The 25,081-nt window shown below is 34.4% G+C and overlaps 1 protein-coding gene across 1 annotated transcript; it reads right to left on the reverse strand.

Moving 5' to 3' along the window:
- Positions 1-5,740: 5,740 nt before the first annotated feature.
- CXXC4 (CXXC finger protein 4) lies at positions 5,741-25,081 on the reverse strand. Its single transcript, XM_090267973.1, has 2 exons — positions 23,969-25,081; positions 5,741-6,701 (listed from the first exon to the last, which is right to left on the reverse strand). The coding sequence occupies exons 1-2, from the start codon at positions 25,079-25,081 to the stop codon at positions 6,657-6,659; spliced, it is 1,158 nt and encodes a 385-aa protein (XP_090124099.1). The 3' UTR covers positions 5,741-6,656.

The raw sequence follows: 25,081 nt of genomic DNA on the forward strand, positions 1-25,081 counted from the left end.
TCAAGCATTTAATTGAGTGTCTTCATAATGGTAAAGGTGTCAGAAACCATGTTTTATTCATCTTGATATCCCCACTGGCTGATATATTGAAGATACACAATAATACTAGTTAAGTAAATGAGAAATTAAATCAATTTCTGGTTTTCCAACACACAAAAAATAGCCACAGCGTTTCTCTCACTGCTGCTTCTGTAGACATCATGAAATTAAGGGTTGGGAGGGGATAAAGCCCTCTACCATAATGGTCAAAGTATGAAAGCTGTGGATTGTCATCTATTAGTGGATGCATATGCAGTTGAAGTTCAAATATACACACATATAAATAGACAGCTCAGTAGTATACAAAACTAAGATGTTCAAATTATATGAATATTTGGGGAGCAAAATGTACATACAACTTTTAACACAGTTGTTTAAATGACTGAAAATTGGACACAGTGAACTGAAGTGTTAACCCATTCAAGAGCTAAAAATACCAAAAGATTGCATGTAACTTTTCCAAATTCTCTGATTCCCAGAGAATAAGCTACGGGGTATAAGATGCTGAGTCATCAAATTCAACTGCAACTGCACAATGGTGAATCTTTTCTACAAATGATGTATAATAAATAACTTAAGAGTTTTTTTCCTATTACGGGGCATGGTTTCAACTCTGTTGACTAAAAAAAATCACAAAGATGTACACAAACATGGACTGATGTATCTCCACCCACAAATATTAAGTCAATATTCATAAACAAAATGTAAATATTTATAAATAAATAGAAGTTATAAATAAAATTATAAGGTAATTTTTGGAAAGGTGAGAAAAGTTTTTGAATAGTACAATGAATAAGACTTTTCAGCAACACACATTTTATGATGGTTCAAAGGTTAAATGGTACCATTTAAACATTCTTTTCCAACATCCCTTCCAACTCGCAGTTTTCCTGAAGCCATCCATATAATTTTAAATACATCACTTTTCAGAAAAATAAGCAGATTATAATTCAAACCAAGCAACTAGAGTCTTGTAGCACCTATTAAAGTTATATAATTCTGTCTTATATTAAAAAATGCTTTGCATATAATTTATACATAATAAAAGTAGCTTTTAAAAGTACTGTTCTTGAAAAGAGGTCTGTATACTGCTTCCAATTCATGAAATTATGCCACCTGCTAACCAAAATGACTTTTGTCTTAATTAACACTCTGTATATAAAGTACAGACTTAGACTAAAAAAATAATTTGGTTGACATTTCATTTTATATAAACACATTGAAAAATAAAAAATATTGATTTAAAAATTGGCCAGAAAATCTGAGTTTCAAAGGATACAAAGCTAGATCTTAAGCCAAGATATTAGAATAAAAGGTTAGAAATAAAATTTCCAAGAAAGCAAAAATTTCCCATATAACTACGATTAGTGTATGCAATTAAAATCTTAAATTGGCATGCATTGTGTTTACCTCATATCACATTTTCTCTCCATTAAGAATAAAAAGACGAGTAAAAATGGAGAATAGCTTCTGCATAAAACATGTAAAAAAAATCTTTTACCAATAAAAACTTTTGAAACAACATGATTTTGCAGAAACCATATGAAATTCTTAGCTGGTTCAATGTCTAAATAAGTTATAGAACTCCTGCCCCTTCATCTTTGGTTAAACTATTCTGAAGAACTGTGCTCTTATCACTACATATGAGCCTCCAAGTATGTGTATCCTTGAAAATTTCAGATAAGAAAATATTATGTATGAAAAATCAGTTTTATATTTTGCTGTACAGTTGTTTACACCAAATATAATAGAGAAGCATAGCGACTCACCTGAACAATTGCTGAGTATCCAGGGACTTTCATAATTCAAGTTACCTAATTCTTTTTTATCACCCTGTGTAATTTAACTCTGCTGTCATGGCCAAGGTATTTTATATTTGTGACATTATACTAACAGAGTGTATCTTGCAATTCATAGAATTACAAAAGACTTCTAATGTGGCATTATTTTCTGTGGATGTGAATTCTCTCAATTGTTTGAAGTTCCATGTTCGTAACAATATTAAAGATCTCCAACATATAAAACCGAGTCCTACATTTCTTTTAAAAAGACATCAAAAAAATTAAATCTTTGTTTGAGAAGCAGTGAAATAAGGGTTAAGCACATTCACCACAAAATAATAAGCAGCATGGGTGGACCACAATATTCCATAATAAAAAAGAAGTAGCACAATAAATATTTAATCTCAGAGAACTGCTGGGAGTGGCTGAAGGCAGGATTCCAGTGTTGCACATTTCTACTTCCAAGTGCTACCACCAGGACTTCTCATACTCAAGAAATTCATGGGTTGCTTTCTCCTGACACACTTATGATGGAGAAGAAGGAAAAAAGTTTGGATATATTTATTTATTCCTCTAGGTTGCCTTTTAAAGCCTTCTATAAAACTATATTCTTTGGAAATGTGAAAAGAATCATGTTCTTTTCCCCCCTTCTTTAAATATATGAGAAAAACAAAACATATGAGAAAAAACAAAATGAGAAAATTGGCATAGTTTATGAAAGTTTACATACAGTATTCATTTTGCTAACATAAGAGTAAGTGAAGAATTATAAACTTTATCATAAACAATATTAGATTTTCAGGATTATATGCTCATTACTTAAGATACCACAAATTAAATTTTGTTCATGAAAAGTAGAGATATTTTGAGTACTAAAGTCCTTTATTCAACAACACATAAATTTCACAAAAACAACTTTACTGGGCAAATCAAATGTGTTTTTTAAAGTTTTTTTTTTTTTTTTACAGTTTTGTACATGCCCCATAAGTAATTTTCTTTAATAAATACACTGTTTTCCAAAACTGCTTTTTTTTTAATAATTGCACAAGCATACATACACCTTACACAAATATCTATTAGGAAATATAATAGATAACTGCACAGTTCAGAATAGGAGAACACTGTGAAAGGAGTACATTTTGTGGCCCATGCTCCTGAAACATCTCTGACTTCCTTGCAGTTGTGAAAATGGAATCCCTCCTAACATAGTAGCTGTCTTCTATTCACTAGGAATACAGATCTCAGTGTGAAACTGCCAAATGTAATGAAAACAAAATCTGAAACATTTAGCTGTTACATGAGAATGGACTGTTTGATATCACTGTGATCAAAGACCCACTACAGCTTTTTGCTGAACATATTTGACCCTGAATGGTGTGTTCATTTAACCACTTTCCTTTTTTCTTTATTTGATTACAGATACTATCAGCTTAAAGACTTTATATGCTTTAGGATTAATTGTACAATTTACATGCCAGGGGTTCTGCATAAAGGGAATATTACTTTTTTTAGTGTTGCTTAATATTAATTCATAGGAAGCTCACCATCTCTTGCTCCCTATAAATGTGTTTAAAAGAAGGAATTTGGGTATTTGGAGTTAAGCAACCGGGGGACGTTTTTATATACTCTTACAATGGAGGAAGACTTAGTTTTTTTCTCCCGAGCACAGATACATGTCTACCTTGGATACATGCCTCCACTTGTACACAGACAGGTAGAATCTATCAGAAAGCCACTTTAGTATAAAGGCCTGAAAAGAGATTTGCTTTATGATGTCCTTGTGATGTGAGGGTGCTGAGTGACAGCTGACAAGGAAATTGGTGTACTATCCATCAACACCCAGGAATTTTCCATGCTCTCCTCAAATGCTGACAGAATATGGCATCTCCTCACCTACACCCAAACAAATCAAGACTCCTATGTAGGTAGACCTCTCTTACAAAGCTTTTTATTTGGCTTATTTGATAAGTAACTTTTAAGTTGTATTGATAGTCCACCAGATCTATAATTTAATTGCATAATCTGAATTTCTTGGTGCTAACTAAAAAACATACACTGAGAAATTTTAAAAGTTACATTTCATTGGTGTTTTTAAATCATGAAAATGTAAACCTTTAAATCACCTTCTTAGGATTATAATGATAAGCTTTATGAGTTCTTGGTACATAGACTTAGAAAAAAGAGAAATGGAGTGAGACCAGAACAGTAATCTCTCTCTTTAACATCATCAACGAGAACTTTTATATTCATCCTACATTATATAAATAGAGTTTTAGCAAAAACATAAAAAATGGGTGGTATAAAAGAACAATGTCAAGAATAAGAACGTAAAAGAATTAAAGAAAAGCTACACATTTCTATTTTAATAATCAACAGACTTTTTCATAAAAAATTGAATTGACATGTAAAACACATTTTACAATATACAGATTCATTATACTTTAAGAAAACAGAAAAACAAAAACACATCAAGACATGCAACACTACCATGTATTTTAGACTCTCAGTACATTGCTATGAGATCTTTACATGTTGTTATATGCCTTATGTAACCTGAAGAGAAAGAAGTTTGTTTTACTCCCGTAATAACAATCGTCATTTTCCAAAGAGCAAGGCAAGCTTACCATTCAGTGTGAAAGTAAGTTTTCACTTACTTATAATTAATTAGCAAATTGGTTAAAAATAGGTAAAACAAAAAGGGAACTAGAAGGAATTTATATAGCTCTTGTTCCCACAGCTGAAACAGAAATTCTAGCTAGAAAACCTCAAAGGAATGCACAGCAAATAGAAAGCTATCTCAAAACTAATTTACAGTATGTATTAGTTTGTGATTATTTAACTCTCTTCTCTAGACATGGATAGGTGTAATAGATAATGAATTTTCCTACAAAAGGCAATTGGACCATAACTGTAGACCTTGCATTCATATTCTGGGCAAGTTAAAGCACACTTGTTTTCCACATTGGCACTTGTTAGTACCTTATCCACCCTTCCCTCCAGCATTCTTATGAAGAATGTTCCTTCCACATTCTTAAAAATCTCCTCTGTCATATTATTTCCCATTCAAAACTACAACTAGCTTTTTAAAATTATTTATCTGTTCGTCTTTCTGAGTTTTGCAGTCCTTCTCATCACCCTTTCTCAAGTTACTTTCCTTCGCATCATCCATTTTGCTAAATTTGTTTCAAAAGGCTAATGAATGTTATAGGCTAAAATAACTGGCTAGTGGATAAAGAACAAAGAATAATAATGACAATAACATGGCAACTTCAATACTCTATGTGTCTTTGCTAAACTCTGTTTTATTGCTGAAGCTGAAAAGTCTCTCTCATCTGACCAAATGAAAAGAAAGAAACTTCTTAGGTATCATGTCATCACAAATAACATTTGTCCAACTGAGACAGCCTTAGGATCCCTGACTGTCATAAGAAAACCAAACCCTACATGAAAAGGAAGTCTGGGTCCTATGAAGCATTACTCCTTTGTGTTTGGGGGCTGTTTGCATTTATGGAATTCCACACATTAGGGTCCTGACTTCTCAGGAATGACAGCATCTTTGGGTGACAAGAATGGGAATGGGAGCAATGGAACATTCCACCAAGGGCCTAGGGAAAGTCCATTGGTCCAACTGGAAGGCTATGATAAAAGAAGGTAACAAAAGACTGAAAGCCTCACTTCTGTTAACATGTTTAATTCTTTTAACTTAAAAATATACCTAGCCATGCCTCAGTGAAGAAGCCTTGGTGTGTTCAAATTTTAAACCAAAACTACCCACTTAATATTATACATGGAATTAAAACATTTGGATACATTTTATTAAGTGTTTATTTTTTTCCTACAAAAAAAATAAGGCAAAAAATAAACAAAAAACACATACAGCCCTTGCTAGGCTGTTAAAACAAACAAACAAACAAACCCTCAGTCATGGAATTTCCCCCCTATTCTGTATCCTAGAAAACAGTTTTAAAAAATTATACAACTGACTCTGCATGTTTCAACTACTCGGAGTACTCCGCCTTACAGTGCAACCCAAGACAAGTCAACTACACTAAGTTTTGGGAGGTATACCCTTCTGTACAACTCGTTTGTAAGCAATGCAAGTGCATAACCACTACTCTAATATAGTGCTCAAAAGATTAATTGAAACTCTCATCACATCTTCCCCTCCTATAACAATACAACTGCAGGTAATTGCCGGATGCATCATCATTTTTTTTTCTTGTAAAACTTGGCATCAAGCCTCTACGGAAAGATACATGGCAAAACTGCCACTGTTTGCTGCTTCTAGAAACAACTGGCAAAAAATATTTAAAGCTAAAATTTATTGCTCCAGATTTAACTTGCAGAACCATACTGTTGTGTACAAACTGTTAATCTCCATAGATGCTCAGACGTGATTGTCTCCTTGTGTCTAAACACACAAAATACAAGCCGCTATCTGTACAGTTTACAGTACTGAAACACATATATTTGAAAATGAAGTATAGATATGTACTTTGCAAAGATACATGATTTTACAGCAGGGGTTTACCCAAACTTATTTTTTACAGCCACTTTCAAAATAGACAACAACTTCACTAATATAGCTAAATTACATCAAAGAATCAGTGTAGTGAAAGTAAATAGACTGGCCGATTCCCCAAGCTCCTAGATTATTTTTATATGTCTTTTCTTTTCTTTTCTTTTCCTTTTTTTTGTGTGTGAAGAAACCCCTATACTTAAAATGAAAATAATATCTGGATATTTTCTTCAGTGGTGGACTAAGCAGTTTCTTAAATCAAGACATTAGTTTGCCCTTCACTTCCAAATGCCTTGAAAATAAGATACACTACTGCTTTAAAAGAACCATCGGAATGCTTCAGCGCTGGGAACAGGTGTTCTCTATAAAAAAAAGAGCAAGAAAACAAGTTAAGCTTTCTTTCTATGCCAATATAAAATTAGAATTTTCTCCTTTATACTTCAGCAATATTTTTAGTCAGCAAGATACAACACAGTGATTTGTATATTTCAACATTTAATAAAAATAAATGTTCAATCTTAGAACATTACAAAAATCAGAATATTAAATTTAATGCGAATTTACTAAATGTAATGACTAAAACACATTGGTCTAAGCAGTAGAGAAAACACAGTCTAGAATATGGATAGCAATCAGAATAAATGGTACGGTTCATAGTAGGCAGACCACCCAGCAAGTGTGCTTAAAATCTGTATCTGCTACATACACATGCATCCTCTGTAAGGCTGATGTTTTAGAATTCAGTGATTTTTTTTTTTTATTCTGGAGAACTTCTTTTATGACAGGACTACAATAAATATTATATAAATGTTACTTCTATCACTTAACTACTAATGCTAAACATTCTTACATATAATCTAATCAGAACAATACTGACAAAATATATCACTATTTTAAAGGAACTCTGCATTTTTAATAAACTCATGTCATACAGATGAAACAAACTTATACTAACCAATGATACTCAATGAAGAATAACTATCCTCTTGTACAATAAAAACACTATCATATTCCAAAGAGATAATAAGCTAGCACCAAAAGTTTGAGCAATCATTTAAACTAAAACCTAACAGTTACTATGTTTTTATTGTTGTTAAGTAGTAGATAGGCTATTGAATTTTCGCCTTTTCCCCTATATATTAACATTATAGCAATTCATCATGCCAAACTCTCTCTTATAAAACAATCACATGAGTATATATTGAAGGTTCATAAGAAACAAGCTAAGAGTAAATTTTCTTGTAAGGGCAAATGAAGTAGAGTTAATTTCATTCCTTGTTAGACTAGTCCAACAAGCCTGTGTAAACTATAAAATGGCTGCTGAGGATAAACAAGTATATTAATAAGTATGTTGACTGTTACCAAAATACTTAGTAGGTACAGAAGAATACACACACACACATACATACACCCTGTAGAGTGTTAACACATAGTGTTAACAGCACTTGTATTTAATATTTCAAAAAAAAACATTAAAAATTCTACTACAAATACTTTTTGATAATTGGGGTTAGCTTTTATTTATTTTCTCACATGACTTATTTGATTGACACAGTCCTTCTGTAGCAATGTCATCTAAAAATAAAGTGTAAATTGAAAATTAAATATATAAAATAACCATTTTGGACAGTAAAATTGTTTCCACTATCTATACTTAAAATGATTTTCATAAATTTCCCTCTTAGTCAACACAATAAATTTCAAAATGAATGTGCTAAGAATAAATTAATGGTATCTAATCCAAACTTGCCCTAAAAATATTTAACTAGTGAAGTAGTTTCTAAAAGCACAAACAAAAAAGGCCCTTTGCTCCTATAAAAAATGGTGCATATCTTACTAATAGTTTATTCCTCATTCCTCATGGTTTCATCCATTTTCTTCTCTTCGGCTCACTATTCATATCTGGATCCCCATTATTTGCTTGATTCTTGAGAAAAAACCCTTTACTGCTTTCTCAAATTAACTTTTAGTGATAAGTGTAATAATTATATATGCTCTTACATGCTTTACACACACACGCACACACACACACACACACACATGCAGTAATCGAAAACGTAGAAGTTTTTACCAGATGCTAACTTGCTGCCCAATGCCAACTAAGAATATATTTTATTTAAAGATGCATACTTATATAAATGTAGTCTTTTCTAACAAGATCAGTTAGATTCAAGCATATCCATGCAATAATAGATTCACATATGAAAAATAAACATGTGCATATATTCATACATATTCACACGTATAGTATATGATAGAGATGCCAACTCACTCTCAGATGCCAACTGGAAACAAGAGTGTAAGTATATGCTTATACAACTTTGTATCTTGATAAACATATATGTTTATAAAGATAAACAAAAAATATGTGAAGTACATTTTTTAAAAATTATATGCACTCCTTATGTCTTAGATACATTTTTAAATTTCTTTTTCCAGTTCTTTGCTCTGCATGTGACCCTTTCCACTACTGTTATTTGTAATATTTAGGGAAAAGGCAAGCTTTATAAAATGCCACCTGAGATGAAAGGTCATTGTTGTGAGAAAAAAGGTAAGTACTTCTCAATGCTTGTTAGCACAAAAATTAGATAATGCAGTAAGAAAAGCAGAGAGCTGGTTTTCTGTACTAACATGAGCTGTCACAAAAAAGTTCTGTGATGTGTACCTATTACTGTGCATACACTGAGGCCTCTATGTATCTCCATATATAAGGATATGTACAATCTACTACTCCAGGAGAAAGAAAAAGATAAGCAGGGAAGTATCTCTTAAAAGTGATTTCTTTCTTATAGTAATATCTTTGAGGTCATAAAGCATAAAAATAATTAGTTGGGTAACTACTTGAAATACGTGAGAAAACAAACAAACAAAAAACACTGGCACATCAATTAGAACAAATTTTCAAGGCATTCAACCAGAAATTTGAAGTGAATGTTCTCTAACAGTTTTATTTCAGGGTTAAAAACAAACAGAGCTCCTTAGTGTCCCATAGGCCACACAAAACGCAGGATGCATATCCAATCTCGTGCCCGAATTCCACTGGGCTCACTGGAAATTCATTTTAGACCTGGACTAAATTCTTTTCAAGATGGGTGAAGCAATGCTGAAACATATTTGGTTAAATTCACAGGCAACATATTGGGTTAAATTACAGGTTTCTGAATGTATTAATTGGGGGATATATCTTCTCTAATTTTGTCAGCTAATGAGGTCGTCTTTGTCAGAAGACTTCCATTTCAAATGGTGCAGGAGCTCCCGGGACCAACTTGGGGGATCATGCGACCTGACCAGCTCCCACTGGGTTATATAAATTTGAGTCCCAGCTGGGGAATCACACTCTTGATAAGATTACAGTGACTTTCTGGATCTCAGTGATGCTTGCAGGAAATCGTTATCCTGAGTGACAGGAACGCCAGATTCCCCAGGAAGAGAAGGCAGGGAGGTAAAGAACAGAATGAAGTTGATCAGCATTGTTTAAGGCAGCCTTTGCTGCTCATGCAGGTGCAAACACGGAGGAACAGCAACCTAGCTCCCAGGAGGCCTGGGGAGAAACCTGCAGCCCCTTTTGCCCCTTCCTGCTCTGTTGTAAAGCATGGTGTTCTGGGGAATTCATCCCTATATGAGCCAGCATATTTCCCTCCTAAATAACTTTAAAAAGTCAGTATGTTTCTTTGAATAGAAGAATGCCCAAGTATATTTTACATTTACTTCTAAAAAATATGAATACATATCCATGTCTCTGGAAGAAATGTATTTCACTTTGATTTTCATCAAATCAGCAATGAAAAATAATTAAACAAAATAAGTAATATTCCCAAAAGCTGACACTTTAAGGATTATGCCTAAATTTCTCTTTTTTGGTGTCTGCTAAGCAGTCATGGGGACTATGGTATCTTCAGGCTGATCAGGCCTCTACATCTTGTTAAAATATATATTAAGTCTAATAAAAACTCACCTCTTAAAAATTGAATTTGGAGTATCTATTACTCTGTACATATGGAGACATGTGGGATTGGCTATTCATATCTAGATACAGTATGTAAAATGTAGCAGTATTGCAGACACAATAAAATGAATCATTTTTAATAGAGCTAGATATGAGTTTTCAAAGAGTGACTCAATGCTAAAAAATACTTCAAAATGCGTAGATTATAAATTGAGACAATGATGATGTTAGCAAATTCTGTAAGTAAAGTTAAATATATCTTCCTAATATTTACTCATTTAATTTCCAATCAAAAATCTCAGTGATTTGTCTAGGCTTCAGAATTCCACTGTGAAACAAGATGACTCTAATGCACCAATTTCCAAGATGAAGTCATTATTTTGAGGTACTGTTATTCTTTTACTAACCAAAAACTAATTTCCTCCAATCTCATTTATTATTAAAGAAACATAAGTCATCCAATAATTTTCTGATTCCCACATATAATGATGTTTTCCCACCCAAAAGCAAAGCATTTGAAACTGTAGTTAGCCAATACACCGCCCTGTAAACTATTCTGAAATATTGTTCTCACTGTGAGGAATCCATGGTAAGTTTTTAAACTCCTGGGCATCCAAGGTCTTGAAATTGGAAATACCTACTGCAATTGATTTGCCTCTTCACCTCAAAACTTGAAAACCTTAATGAACCACTACAGTTTGCAATAAAAAGTATCTGAGTAAATATGATAAAAGATAATAGCAAGTCCCATTGTTTGCTTTTAGATATTTGATTATATTTGTTTCAATCTTTAGGGAGTTTTAGATGAACAAAAGGAAGAGAATCCCTGATGGTGAAAAAAACTTTTTTATGATTTCATTCACAAAGAATGATAAAATATCAAGTTATATAGGTTAACTATTTTATTGAGAAAATTTCAAAACCGACTTGGGTAAATGAAAAACTACATTATATATAATATTATGAATGTGAGTACACACACACATGCACATTAACACAAATCTTTGAATATTTAATTGGTCTAAAATGATACCTAGCTAATAATGTTAGAGACTCTCCAAAATAGTTGTAGCAGAAATATTTTTCTATATTCTATTTATAAATAGCATATTTTAAAAATCATAGTCCACTGGGTAAGGGGGAGCAATGGGGGAAAAATGGGACAACTGTAATTGAAAAACAATAATTAAAAAATAATAAAAATAAAATAAAAAATAAAAAAAATTCATAGTCCAGCAACTATAGTAGAATTATTAGCAAGCACAGGTATAGTATAGGTCGGTTAAGTCTGAGAGACAATTAATTTATGATAAATGATAATTTACTATTATAAACTAGAACTTTATATTTTAATAATACCTTAATTTAAAAAATATGTAGGTTGATGTATATATGCACTGTTCCCACTTTTTAAATTATACCTTATTCTTTCTTTTCTGCTGTAATATATATGTATAGATAATATGTATTATATGTAAGTTTAACTTTTCTCATTATTCAGATTCATTTATCATATAAACTGTAAAGACTCTGCTATATTCATATCTTATTTGGGCCATTATCCAGATGTAAACTGAAAAACACCTATCAATATTATCACCAACTGGAATGTTAGACCCCTCTTGAAAAGGAGGAAGGCACCAAATAAGTAATGGGATAATTTCATGACCCGATTTTGGGGGGTCTTAAATGTGATGATAAGGAGCATTTTACTTTTTTGGTTTCCAAATTGACATCTGTGGCCAGGATTTCTCTGATTAATGGCAGAAAACTAGACATGGCTTTTTCATTAATATTGATTCTCTGCGGCCTGTTGCTCTTGCAACTCCTTCTGCCTTGGGAATAGGAGGGCTCTTCCTCTTCCTGCTCCTTCCACACGAACAGTACCACCTTCACCACTGCGATTGCAAAACTTTAGACTGTGATGGCACAACTTTAGAAGGTAAGTCCAGCTAACTTTGGTAAATGGAAAGAAGAGTTAATACATTATGTTTTAAAGGTCCTAAGTCAAGTCAATATGATGGTGGAGCTTGTTAGGAAAACCACTGTCGAAAGGGGAATTTGTTTATCAGGCAAGAGTGACATGGCAGGAGAGAAAGTAAGAGCTAAAATCATGACTCACACTGGTTAAGAAGTGAGCAGAAAAGGCAGCCACTTTTGGCGCTGGTATCAAATGTAACTACTTTTTTAGGCCCATCCCTTGATTAATGCAATATATGATTATATTTCAATTAATTTTGGTGAAAACACTTCAACCACATTATTCCAACAAAGAAGTAAAGTTACTATATTATAAATAGGTAGTTTAGTGATTCAACTGTTTGTGGCTTAAAAAAGTAAAAGTAAATTATAATAGTATGACACCAGCACAAAGGAAAATTTTTCCATGATCCACAAATTTGGAAGATGTTTTTTAAAAATTATTTTACAAATTATTTTTAATCTTCTGTATAAAAGTGAGTGGGAAGGGAAATTAAAAGTAAAATTGAGATTTAAAGAGAAATATTTAGGTTAATAATCTATTGTCAAGAATCATTAAAATACCTAATGTTCATTTTATTTATGTGTTTATATATTTTTATGAATATTTACACAAATATAGATGGCTATATTATAAATAAATCTGAATACACACATGCACACACACACAGCAGAGACCAAAGTTAAATAATTTTATCTCCCCCTCAAAGTGACTCTATTAATTCCTGTTGCATCTAACAATTCCTTTAGGTGAGAACACTGCTAATCAGCTATTGAAAAACAAAATAATTCTTTTAATGAGCACATTGTTGGACCATATTGAAAATTTTGGTTAATTCCAAAGCAGATAGTAAACTTTCTTGTTCTTTACTGAAGAGAAGAAGAAACATTCATGTAAATTCTGAGGGAATAGGAGAGGACTAAAAAAACATTAGGAGGTGATTTTTTTTTTAAATTATGAAAGCTATGATTTGGACAGCCTCCAGCTTATATTCAAGTAAAATACAATAGTTACACCTAGCCTTTAGAAGAGCAATTCAAATTATGGTGCTTCTCTTTTATTATTACAGATCAGAGAGTTTTTAAAAATATTTATTTTTTCTATATTATGTAACAAGTGAACGTAAGTTTAACATAAATGTTCTTCTTAAGCTAAGTTCTGTAACATTTGGCTGTAGCCATTGAACTTCATCTGGTTCAGAATCTTCTCTAACAAGAATCTAACCACTGAGTACCAACCTAGAAACCAAAGCATGTTTTATGTTCATGAATTACTTAGAAGAATTTAGAGAAAATTTCAATCATTGAAGTCAATTAGACATTATCATCAAAGTAATGTACATGGTTATAACTATTCTTCTGAGAATAATATTTAGCTTTTGGGGTATTTCCTTTAACTTTTTTAAATAAATGCAATTGTCATCTGAACGAATGTTCACATTCACAATAACTCTGACTTTTTGGTATCTCTCCTTAATGTTCTTTCGAAATAATAAAAGTAAAAGGTACAGAGTCAACAATTATTAGAATTTAATTTTATCAAGTTATTATACATTACTTAGCTCTTTAGAAATATATTTTCATTAATCTGCCTCATTATGAGGATATGAACTCTTAAGCATTCTCCACTGCCATGACATCAGCAAGACCTCAAGTATTTAGATTCAAATTTTTCCTCAGGGAATTTGCATGAACTAATTCTACTTTTGTCAATATCATGTCCTCCATCTTGTGCAGACATATTAACTTTCACAGAGTTAACTAGTAAAGTAAATTAATAAGCCTAACTTTTTTTAGCATAGGCTTTATAACATGCAGTGGTTAATATTCTTTGTCAATTTTTTTCTGGAGTCTTTTCTATACATGCAATTCTGTATTTTTCAGCAAGGTCTCCTTAAGTCATTTAAAAAATTACACTACTTTTGAACAATTAGTTGCTTATGGATGCTGGATAGGCTATGTCTTCCTAAATGCCATCATTCGTTTTGAACACTGGTTTTCCCATCTTGGCCTTTCTAAATTTCTAATTGTAGACTTAAAAGAATTAGTCTTAAAAAGAAATTAGAAGGAAATCATGTAAATTAAAAGAAACAATGCTAGGACCCACACTCATGGCATCTTCCCCCCAAATTTGAGACATTAACCGTCTACACTAATTTCATATTTAAATAAGACTCAAGAAGATAAGCTTGAGCCTAATAATCCTTTCTGCCAATGGGCTCCTTTATGATTTCCCTTTAATCTGTAACACTATGGTCGGTCTGCCTGCCCACCCATCTTTCCTCCCTCACTTTTTAAACTCTTTCCTTTACTTCTTTCTTTCTATATGGCCCTTTCCCTTGATCAGGTCAAACGAGGGTTTCTAGTACTCTGTAAAATATGTTTGAAATAACAAGTCATACTATAGATTCTCAGTATGTTCAAATGCTCAAGGCAAGTATTCTACTTTTGATTATTTCTTGAAAAATTCTGGAATACTGGAAAACTTAATACTACACTATATATCCACATGATGTAGCCAAATAGAGATAATAGGTAGCAGTTTGTATTTCTTATATAGATCTGGGGAAGAACTAAGCCAGGGATGAATCAAGGAATCCCAAGATTTTTAAATACGTGTGAGATGCTCCAAGTTTTCTAAAATTTCAATTGTATCATTTTAAGTGTTTTCATTTCTTGAACTGAGAATTAAGATCTTAGGTGGGAAACTTAAGTACCTTGGATGAAATAAGATACAGAGTTAGGAAATTACATGAATATTGAAAAGGGGCAGTTAGGAATAAAGAAAAATGAGAATTCCTTAAGCTAGGATGTGTGTGCATATGTGTGCATGTGTGTACATGTGTTTGTGTGTGCTAGTATCCACAACATTTACTAAATGTCTTAGAAATTAACAGTCCTACCTAAATATTTGTTGAACTGATCAGTTGTTTACCACATGCTTAGTAATATACTATGTATTCATGAATATACAGAAAAGGTACAGATCTGCCTAGGAATAGTCAAGACACTATTTATAGACACACTTAAATTTTACTCTTTATCTTAACATTTTTCCATTCACAACTATAATTTCTTTCCTCACTACAGACTTGTTTGATAGTATTGTGGCTATTGAACTAGTGTTTCTCAAACGTTTTTACTGCAACCAACAGTTAGAAGTACATTTGACAAAGCATCCTATCACATGCATACACATACATTTATGGATACATACATAACTGAAACATAAGTTTAACAATATATATGCACATTCTCTGTTCTTCTCTATCTATTCTACTTTGTAAAAATCCTGGTGGTAAGCGAACACATTGGGTTCATGGACTCCTAATGTGCTGTCTCCTGAAGGTTGAAAAACACAGCTCAATGTCATATAAATAACATGAGGAAAGTCTAATACCACTTCACCTCATAACGAGTTTAACTCTCTATATAGCAGCCTTACATTAAATATCCAATACATCGTATATGCCTTTGGGATGGGAAAAGCCAGTGGTCTCTATTTTGTTTTTCGTGAATGAAGATTAGAGCATGCAAAGCACTCAAGGTTTAATAGAAGACTCCACATCTTCTCACTTCTCATCCATCTACATACAACTGAGAATTTTATCCCTTTTCCTTATATTTGACCCAATTAAAACCACCACTGACCTCATTTAACCTATAAACAGGAACATTTCACATAGATAAGCCTTTCCCCCAAAGTTATTTTTCTGTCACTAATTCACCATCACACAGAATCATCATTTCCACACAATTAAATTTATATAGTCCATTATTATTTTTTAACTTATTCTATCTCTATGTAAAGCTTTGGGCAAAATATATCTTCCCTGTAATTTGCTAGATTTGCTGAAATACACGGAAATGCCCATTACTCTTCCTGATCTATAAATATATATCCCTTTCTCTTCTCATCCCATTTGATCTTTATTCTTTGATATTATCAATCATTCAGGGTATTTTTTTTTTAAGTCCTTGAGCAAGAAACAGCACTTTCAGCACAGTTTTCCCCATAGTCCGACACTTTCTTCACTTTGGAAATATGAATTTAGATATTTAGATGCAGATGAGATCCAAATGGGATCCCATTTCCCTCTCATATTGGATGTATTCTCTTTTAGTTACACTTTAGAATTATTCAACTAAATGTTTCAAAAGCATAGGTAAAAATAATGTCAGCTATAATGCAATGTTTTTCCTTGTCTCTAATTCAACTACCATCCCACTGAACCTGAGCATCATCTCTGATTCCCAAATCAAATGTACTGAGTCAGGCCATGAAAATATTCCTTGTTTTTATAGTTTGGATTTTCTGGAAAACTTCTGTATCTTACATTGACAACATTCCTTCTAAATACAATATGTACTACATTGCTTCCTGGCTTGAAAATTCCTTTCTCCTTTTTTAATGCTGTGTTGGTCAGCATTCCAAATCTTTTAGGGTTTATTTATCATATTTTTCCCCAGAAAACCACCAGCCTTTTCTATCATTGCTCACTAACTTTCTCCATATCATAAATACTCTCATATAAAAAAGAAAAACGAAAGCTCTGCATAGTCACTTCATTCACTTTTTATCTCAACATGTCTGTTTTATCCCCCACCCAACACACACATGCCTATCTTCCAAAACAAAAGTAACCCTACACTATTCCAGTATTTGTTGAATATGTTCTCCAACTAGAATTCATGATGAGCATTTAACCACTTATTCCTTACAATTATTTTTTAAACCCACTGATTCATATATATAACAATTCCCTGTGTCTGTCCAAATAAAGAAAATAGTAGCCAAACGAAGGCACTGAGTTAGTAAAGTGAAACACACACACTCACACACACTCTATTAAAAGATCATTAATGGTGGTAGTGTCCATTGGTGGGGAAAGAGGAAGAGCACTAAAATGTCTAAATCGGCTCACCACATTGACTGCCCTTGGTAATTTGAACAGTTTTCCTGGGCATTTGAGAGATATAAATGCAGAAAAAACTTCTTCATTGAGTTTACCTCTTTTTAAGTGAAATTAAGCCAGATCTTTGGTGAACTGAATGACTAAAACAAATGTTCAGAAAATGCAAGCCACAACACAGCCTACCTGGGCTTTAATTTCTAACTACTATAAGTAACGTGTTGTCACACTGAATTATCTCTAAATATAATTGTTTTCTATTCTTTTTATTGATGATTAAAATAGAAACAAGAATTTGCATAGTTTCTTTCAGTATGCAAAAAACATAACCTATACACAATATTAAAATGTTGCAAGGTAGGCTGATAGTATCCCCATTTTACAGATGAGTAAGTCAGAGTAGTAAGTTATTTGATACTACTGACTCTTCCCACAACCTTACATCTAAATGTGGCCACATGGACCAAATATAATTTTTAATTGTAAGTAAATATTCAAGAAACTAGTAGTATATTTTCTTATTATAATTTATACTTGGTATATATCAAAGAAATGCAGCTTTAGTATTAGTTTTTTAAAAAGTAATTTTTTTTGCTTTGCCAACATCTTTTAATAAAAAATATAATGTGAAATAGGTAGGTTAAATATTAAGAAATAGAAAAACCAAAAAATTTAACAGGCTCCTTCTCATACCTGACTATGGATCTTATGCTCTTAAAATAAATTAAGAGAAAGCCTCAAAGTTTCACAGAGGAAAAAATATTCCTCATAATGTTTTAGAGTAGAAGTTAACAAGCCTGTTGGGATCCTTTTAGCCCCTGCAGAGCTAAGTCTTCAACATTATTAAATGGCTGTCGCATCTGAAGTATGGTGCAACATAACTCAATAAACAACAGAAAACATATGATGCTGAATGCAGGGAGGCTTTTCGATTACCCTGCAGAATAATTCAATTTCCGCACAGGTGTTTGCATGTGATGGAACAAGATATGACTGAAGGATAGAACTACCCGCATGCCCCTCCCCTAAGATTTTGAACTGCCTAAGGATCATAGTGTAATGCTGGGTGATAAAGCACGTTAGGAATGAGCAGAACCACTGCTGTACAAGCGAAAGAATAAAGCTGCACATGTGCAAAACCTTCAAAATTCCCACTTATTAAAAAAAATAAAACTCCCCCGAAAACAAGTTTTTGTAAAAAAATACTATTTTCTGGAGTGCTTGGCTTCCCCAGGCAGGTCATCTCACCTCCTAATAAGTGACTGAAAAGTCAAAGTTATAAAAATAAACGGTTTTTGCCATTAATTTGGGTTCATTTTACCTTTTAAAAAACAATCTAAAAATAAGAGGAAAGCTAAAAGAGTAGTCCTTTCTCCAACTTGTATATTTACATGAGACTTTCAATAAATCATGCATTTAACCTAATTTAATTAGATATTTTTGCATGATGAATATATGAGTTTTTAGTATTTTGTATAATGTGAGTAAAAATAAATGTCAGAAATGGAAGCAGGTCTATCTATTCTTGTGAAATTTATTGAATAGCAGGACATTTTGTTATGCTTGAAAAGTGGATTGTTTTCTGGTAAAAGTGAACTACGTATTCAGACAATTTGACCTGCTGAAGTTGAAGAGTAAGTTCTAAAGCATCAACTACTTCAGAACAGTTTATGAAACCTGCAAATCATTTTGGGGGAATACTCAAACAGTTTTATGTTTTACTTTTGTATCCATAAAGAATATTCTAGTAGTGTGTCTAGGGTCACACCAATATAGAGCTTTAGTCTCCAACCTGGTCAAGCAGACTGAATATGGATGATGCCCTTTCTTTTTACACATCTTTCAATTTCTAGTCTTACAGGCTTTTTAATTAAATTGTTCTGCATTTATCAGTCTCTAAGTCTGACTGTACAAAATGCTTACCTATTCGTCCAGGTAAACAGTGGGCAATACAGTAATTCATTTTTACACAGTTCAAAACTCAAGTAACTTTGATTTCCCTCATTATGAGGTACAATTTCCATTTTTATTTAAAATATCCAAATGTTTTCTTTATCTGATTAAAGTCTACAGTTTTTTGGTGTTATTTGTTCTGATCAACTTTCTGACTGTTTGTACTTTGTTTGAAGAAGGCTGAGTGTCAAACAACCATTCTTATTGGATAATGTACAAATGGATCTTAATTGCTTTTATTTTACTATTCCTAATTGCCATTCAAAAGACTGTTTATAATTTACATGACATTTGGGTGGGGAGAAATATTATTTTCATTTAGGAATTATCAAAAATGTATGTTTTTTTAAAAACAACTATCATATTAAACCTGGTGATGGGAAGATAATTTTATTTAACTTGTATTACAGTCTGATACCTTAGCTACAAATAAATCTATTTTGTGACTTTAGTCGAAGATGAAATTTTCTGTTTTTTTCCTTATCATTTATGAAATTCAGTATATTTTTCCTACATTCTTTCTTTATTGCATTCTAGTGCTAACATACTATTGTTTGAATGTATTGAAAACTTTCTGCTTTCCTTTTGATTGTTATATATTTGCATTTTGAGATTAAAGCACAGCACAAATTTAAATGTTTATACTGGCATGTTTTTAATTCTTGAAACTGAAAACTGATTTTTAAAGTATGATGTAAAATGAGAAACTAGTAGGTGTTTCAATTTATGATATAAAACATTTGTATTTTACTTTAAAAATTTTTTAAGTCACCAAACTTCAAAAACTTATGACATTTTCAATTATTGACTGGTTTTATTATTTATCTACACAGATTCTGAGTGTGAGTGGCACACCTATTTTACTATGACCTACAAATAAATTTCTTCAGGAAGCAGGTGCCATCTTCCCACACAAACCCAGACAATGCTTTGTCCACAATTTTTTGATTGCCATTTATGTGGTTGGAGCTCTTAGAACTTAACAGCATATATAAAAAATGTGTCCCTCTTCCCCTAAAACACTCTTATCTTGGGTCAATATCTAGATGTCTTCCACCAAACCCCTTAGAAGTTCAACCCAACTTGTGGAAATTTATCATTGGCCTGTATATTCAGCAGATAAATTTTAAAGAGAGAAAAGAAAGAGAATAGAATTGTCCTTTTTCCTGACTTTACAGTTTCTCACTGTCTTCATTATAATGTGTCCCTTTCAAGTCCCTCCACCAACACATGGAAAGTGTGTAACTCACAGCAGAGAGCCAAGAGTGGGGGCAGGGAAATCTCCTGAGGCGCTGCTTACTAATGTAATTCCATAAATCAGCTAATGGGAGAGAAACCAGATCTGTGTGGTCTCTAATGCTGTCCCACAGAGATCAATCATGTCACCTGAACAATATTCAGAGCCTAAGAGGCTGGGGTTGCCCACAAGACAATTTTATCCCTTGAGCTATACATAGCAGGTTGGGAAATTTTTTTAAAGTTAGATCTTAGTATAAGAAATAGAACTGCTGTGAATATGAAAAGATTACCTTTGTATGAGACAAAGTGCTATTATGTAATTTATATCATAATATGCAATCACATGTTTCTTAAGCTATCTGGCTGGAAGTATGGATCATTCAGGATACAAGTTTTTAAGATAAGTTTTGTCACATAAGTCACATACAGCATTTGTAATAACTGTTTTGAATAATTAACGATGAGTGGTATTTAAATATAGTAATTGACTAATTCAAGTGTTTAATGCAAATATACAGTGCACAATACCACACAAAAACTAAGTTAGTTTTATGTATGTTGTTCTCATATGGAATATATTAAGGGTGTGATTTTATAGACATATTTCTGAGGTATTAAGATGCTATCTTAACATGAGACTATGTAAAAAATGTGTAAATAAGTAAAGCAGTTTTAAAAAGGAACGCTACATGAGAGGCTTTAAAAGACATGCACAAGAATCCCAACAAAACCATGTGAGTGTATCCTAATTTCATTTTACTTGCCCTGAAAATCTGATTATGCCTCCAATCTTTGGGATAAGAATAAGTAAAAGATGAGAAGGGCACAGGAGGTTTGAAGCGATAAATAAGAATATAAGCAATGATTATGACCCAGTTATTAATGGTGTCTATAAGTCAAATCCAACGAATACTAGTTACTGAACTCACCCTTGAAATCCACAGGTAATATCCATAATAAATTCCCAAATCACTATCTTCAGCTTGGGCCTCTATCTAGTCTTTAAAGTATCTCCACAGATGATGAGAAATTACAGGAACCAAATTAGAGAGGGAAACAGGTCAGCAGAAGGACTTTTCACCAACCCACAACCACTGCTCTAGCTTTGGTTCAGTCACGTCAACTCTGTCACTCTGGCATGTGGCCAGCTGGTTTCCTCCAACCCTAACTGTGTGGTTATATATGTGATTAAGGCTATCATGCCACAACTGACTTTTATTAATGATCTAGATAGAATCTTAGTCAATTAAACAAACAAACCCAAACCTCACAACTTCTTTTGCTTTCTTTCTGGCAAATAGCAATCCACTAATAATCTTAGCTTTGAACTATGTATGACCCAATATCTGGTGGGAAGAGTATGAAGTTAGGAAAACATCTTCAGAGAGTTCTACAAAGAGAGAATTTTGTTTGCCCTCCCATTCACACCCCACCTTTTGAAGAGTCATGGAGCTTTTACGCATATGGATTTTAAAAAATAAATGAAAAAGCAATACTATGGAATCATAGGTAAGCGGAATGTGGAAGGAAAATAAACATCACAAGTTTGTGGGAAAACTATCAAAAGGGAGAAAAAGAAAATTTATGAAATTTGTTTAGGTAGATATATCAGCCTAGAGACCTGTACTAGAAAACCTATTGCCACTCACAGTAAGCTCCTTCAGAGTGGTTATTTACTAAATAAATCAGAATTATTCAGTGGCCCTATTGACTACATACCACTAAATTGGTATGCAGGCAGTGCCATGGGTCTAGCTAAAGATGAGGCCTACTAGCAACACCAAATCCAGATAGTATATATAGTTCAAGAGGAAAAATAAAAGCCTTGTAATACTTATCAACTGGGCAGTAATAGAAAATTTCAGGATGAACTAAATTTTCATTTCCCATGGGCCTTAGAGACCTAGAGAAATTAAAATAAATTAAGCCAGAAAAGGAAATTCAAAACCTAAATACTAATTTTTACCGCTTAAAAAAATATACGGACCTGCACTTTTATAATTGCTATTATCTCTGCTTAAGCAGAGTTGCCAAAGAAAATGTAATAAACCACTCCACAGTAAAGTCAAATTTTCATCAGAGATGAGTTTTCTTACAAAGAGGAATAAATGCAATATTTTGATGAAACCAATCACAAGTAATAATATTATCAACATATACTGATTTTTATTTTTTGAAATCCCAAAGTGTTTTTGCTTTATTTTATATTAATAAAAAATCTGTATCTTATTTGTTTTCAAACCTGCAAGAAAGATCTTCAACTCTTCTCTTTTATTCTTTCTAAGACCAGTCCTTCATGGAGAAATCTCCTTTAAGTAATGCTCACATTCTTTTTTTTTTTTAAAGACTGCGCAGGTGCCCCTCTGATGATAACTTGTGGGAGCCAACTGTCTTCCTACAATCCAGCCCATAGAATACTCCCAAATGCTAAATCCACCACCTATGTTCTCATGTACATATGAATATCTAGCCATCTACTCTGTGAACTTCATCAAGAAGGTAATTATGATTATTTGTCCATATTTCTTTGCTAAAAATACCACCAAAGCCATTTACCTGTGTTTTTCCATTTTCTCCCTTTTTGTTTTGATCAGATTACCATATGAAATTTCCACCAGACACACCAATCTTTGTATTTAACAGAATTAAAACCCTACTTTAACAATTACTTTAGTGGTAATCGGTACATTGTCTCTCTTAAGGACTTATAGTAAAAGGAAACTTACTGATCATATAGGGTGCCAACCAAAACAGTGCTTAGTGTATAGAACAATCTGTGACCACAAAATGGTTACTTTATCCAATGCAAACCCCCAAGGCACTATTTTTTGGTAACTGAGTTTTAGGAGTTATTCCTTTCTGAAGCGATGTAAAACAATTCATAAATAAACTTACCATCACCTGCACTACATGAACTAATTGTATCCCTTAAATTCTAACTCAACATCTTAAAAATTACAGGGGGTGTTCAGCTTTCTATAATATTTCTGCTTTCTTTAAAAAATACCAGGTAGGCAGAAAATAAAATGGGAAACAGAAACACTGTGTCATGAGGGGGAAAAAGTATTTTAGAAGTAGAAAATCCCCCTTAGAATCCATGTATTTCAGCTTCAATAATTACTGTGTCTCTGTGTTTTTTTTTTAAGGGGCACATAGATTTGTGTGCCACAAACTGTGTCCTCACTGTAACAACTGGGCCACTAATAAGCCTCCCTTAGATATGAGGTGTCCAATCTTTCGGGAAGATATGTTTTTTTAAATAATCACAAGGGGGAGGGGGCCTTTTAAACCACCAAGGGAAATTCTTTTACCACACTGAATGTGAAACTTCTGATTTTTCAAACCAATTACATTAGTTTTCCCCCAGAGATAAAACGGAGGTGCGCCCTCCCCATGCGGAGGGCGGGTCCACACCACGTGCAGCAGGGCAGGCCATGCCCCCCCGCACACCACCTACGACGGTATCTTACGACCTGAATGAAGCTTCAGGAAAGGGGTACTGCATCTTGAAGCCAGACAAGAAGCCCTGAAGGGGAGAGGGGAGGGGAGTAAGGAGGGAAGGGGGTAGATTGGGAAACAAGAAATCATCTCCTCTGACCTCTAGCGAAGTGCCAGGTTTTTTCTTTAGCTCTTCACATTTTCTAAATTTGCAGATCTGGTGTCCCGTTTTGCGGTTCCTGCAACTGCTGCAGACGCCACAGTTGATGAGCCTTTTGCAGGGCACGCAGACCCCACACCTTTTCCTCTTCTTCTTGGCCGGGTTGGCCCCGCCAGCTCCCCCTGAGGAGGACGAGGAGGAGGAGGAATGATTCTGCGGGCAGTCTGCCAGATTGGCAATTTGAAACGCACTGTCTGTGACGGCTGCTGAGGCTGCTGCGGGGGAGTGAAGGGCTGTCATGACGATGACCCCTGGAGGTAATGAGATGCCCCCTAAAGCCGGGATAGCGGAAAAAGTCCCCACGCGCTCGGGGAGATTCATTATCTCTGCTTCAGCAGCGCCGCATTTGAGCTTGTTCATGCATTCCCCTGCCAAAGGTCTGCAGTGTTCAGGGGATAAGGTGGAGAGGAAATTAGTATTTGCCATTTGCAACGACGGCTCTGGCGGGCAGCCAGCTTTCCCCAGCCTCTGGGAGTCGTTTCGGTGGTGCATGCTGGTCCTGCTGCCGCCGCTGCCGCCGCCGCCGCCTCCTCCTCCTCCGCCTCCTCCTCCGCCGCCGCCGCCGCCACCGCCGCCGCCGCCGCCGCCGCCGCCGCCACCGCCAGCGGGGAGGATCGCCGAGGAGGAGGCGGAGGCAGAGGCAGCAGCGGCAGCGGCGGAGGAGGATTTCCTGCTGCCCCCGCCTCCCCCGCCGCCGCCTCCCCCGCCACCCCCTCCGCCGCCCCCGCCCCCGCCGCTGCCCCAGAGCATGGCGGTGGCGGCGGCGGTGGCCGCGTTGTCGCAGTTCCAGGGGGACATGCCGATGCGCGCGGCGGCAGCGGCGGCGGCGGCGCTGCTGGGGAAGATGGGGGTGGTGATGCGCGCAATCTTGGCTGCCTGCGGGAAGGCGCCCCCGTTGGTCTTGTAGAAGGAGGTGGCAAACGAGCGGTAGCGCTCCATCTCCGAGTTGTAATCCACAAGGCTGTTCAGGGCCCCCTCGGGCAGGTGGCTTTCCTTGGGCAAGCCCGGGGCCTCCGGGCTCGGCCCGGGCTCCACGCAGACATTGGTGTTCAT

The sequence above is a fragment of the Furipterus horrens genome, unplaced genomic scaffold (assembly GCF_987537825.1).
Source record: "Furipterus horrens unplaced genomic scaffold, mFurHor1.1.pri manual_scaffold_2, whole genome shotgun sequence".
In the NCBI taxonomy this organism is placed as follows: domain Eukaryota; kingdom Metazoa; phylum Chordata; class Mammalia; order Chiroptera; family Furipteridae; genus Furipterus; species Furipterus horrens.

Coding starts and splice junctions, on each gene's coding strand:
- CXXC4 (XM_090267973.1), bottom strand. CDS start 25,081: ATGAACACCAATGTCTGCGTGGAGCCCGGGCCGAGCCCGGAGGCCCCG. Junction 6,702..23,968: donor AACCTGGCACTTCGCTAGAG/GTCAGAGGAGAT, acceptor TTTTTTTTATAG/AGAACACCTGTTCCCAGCGC.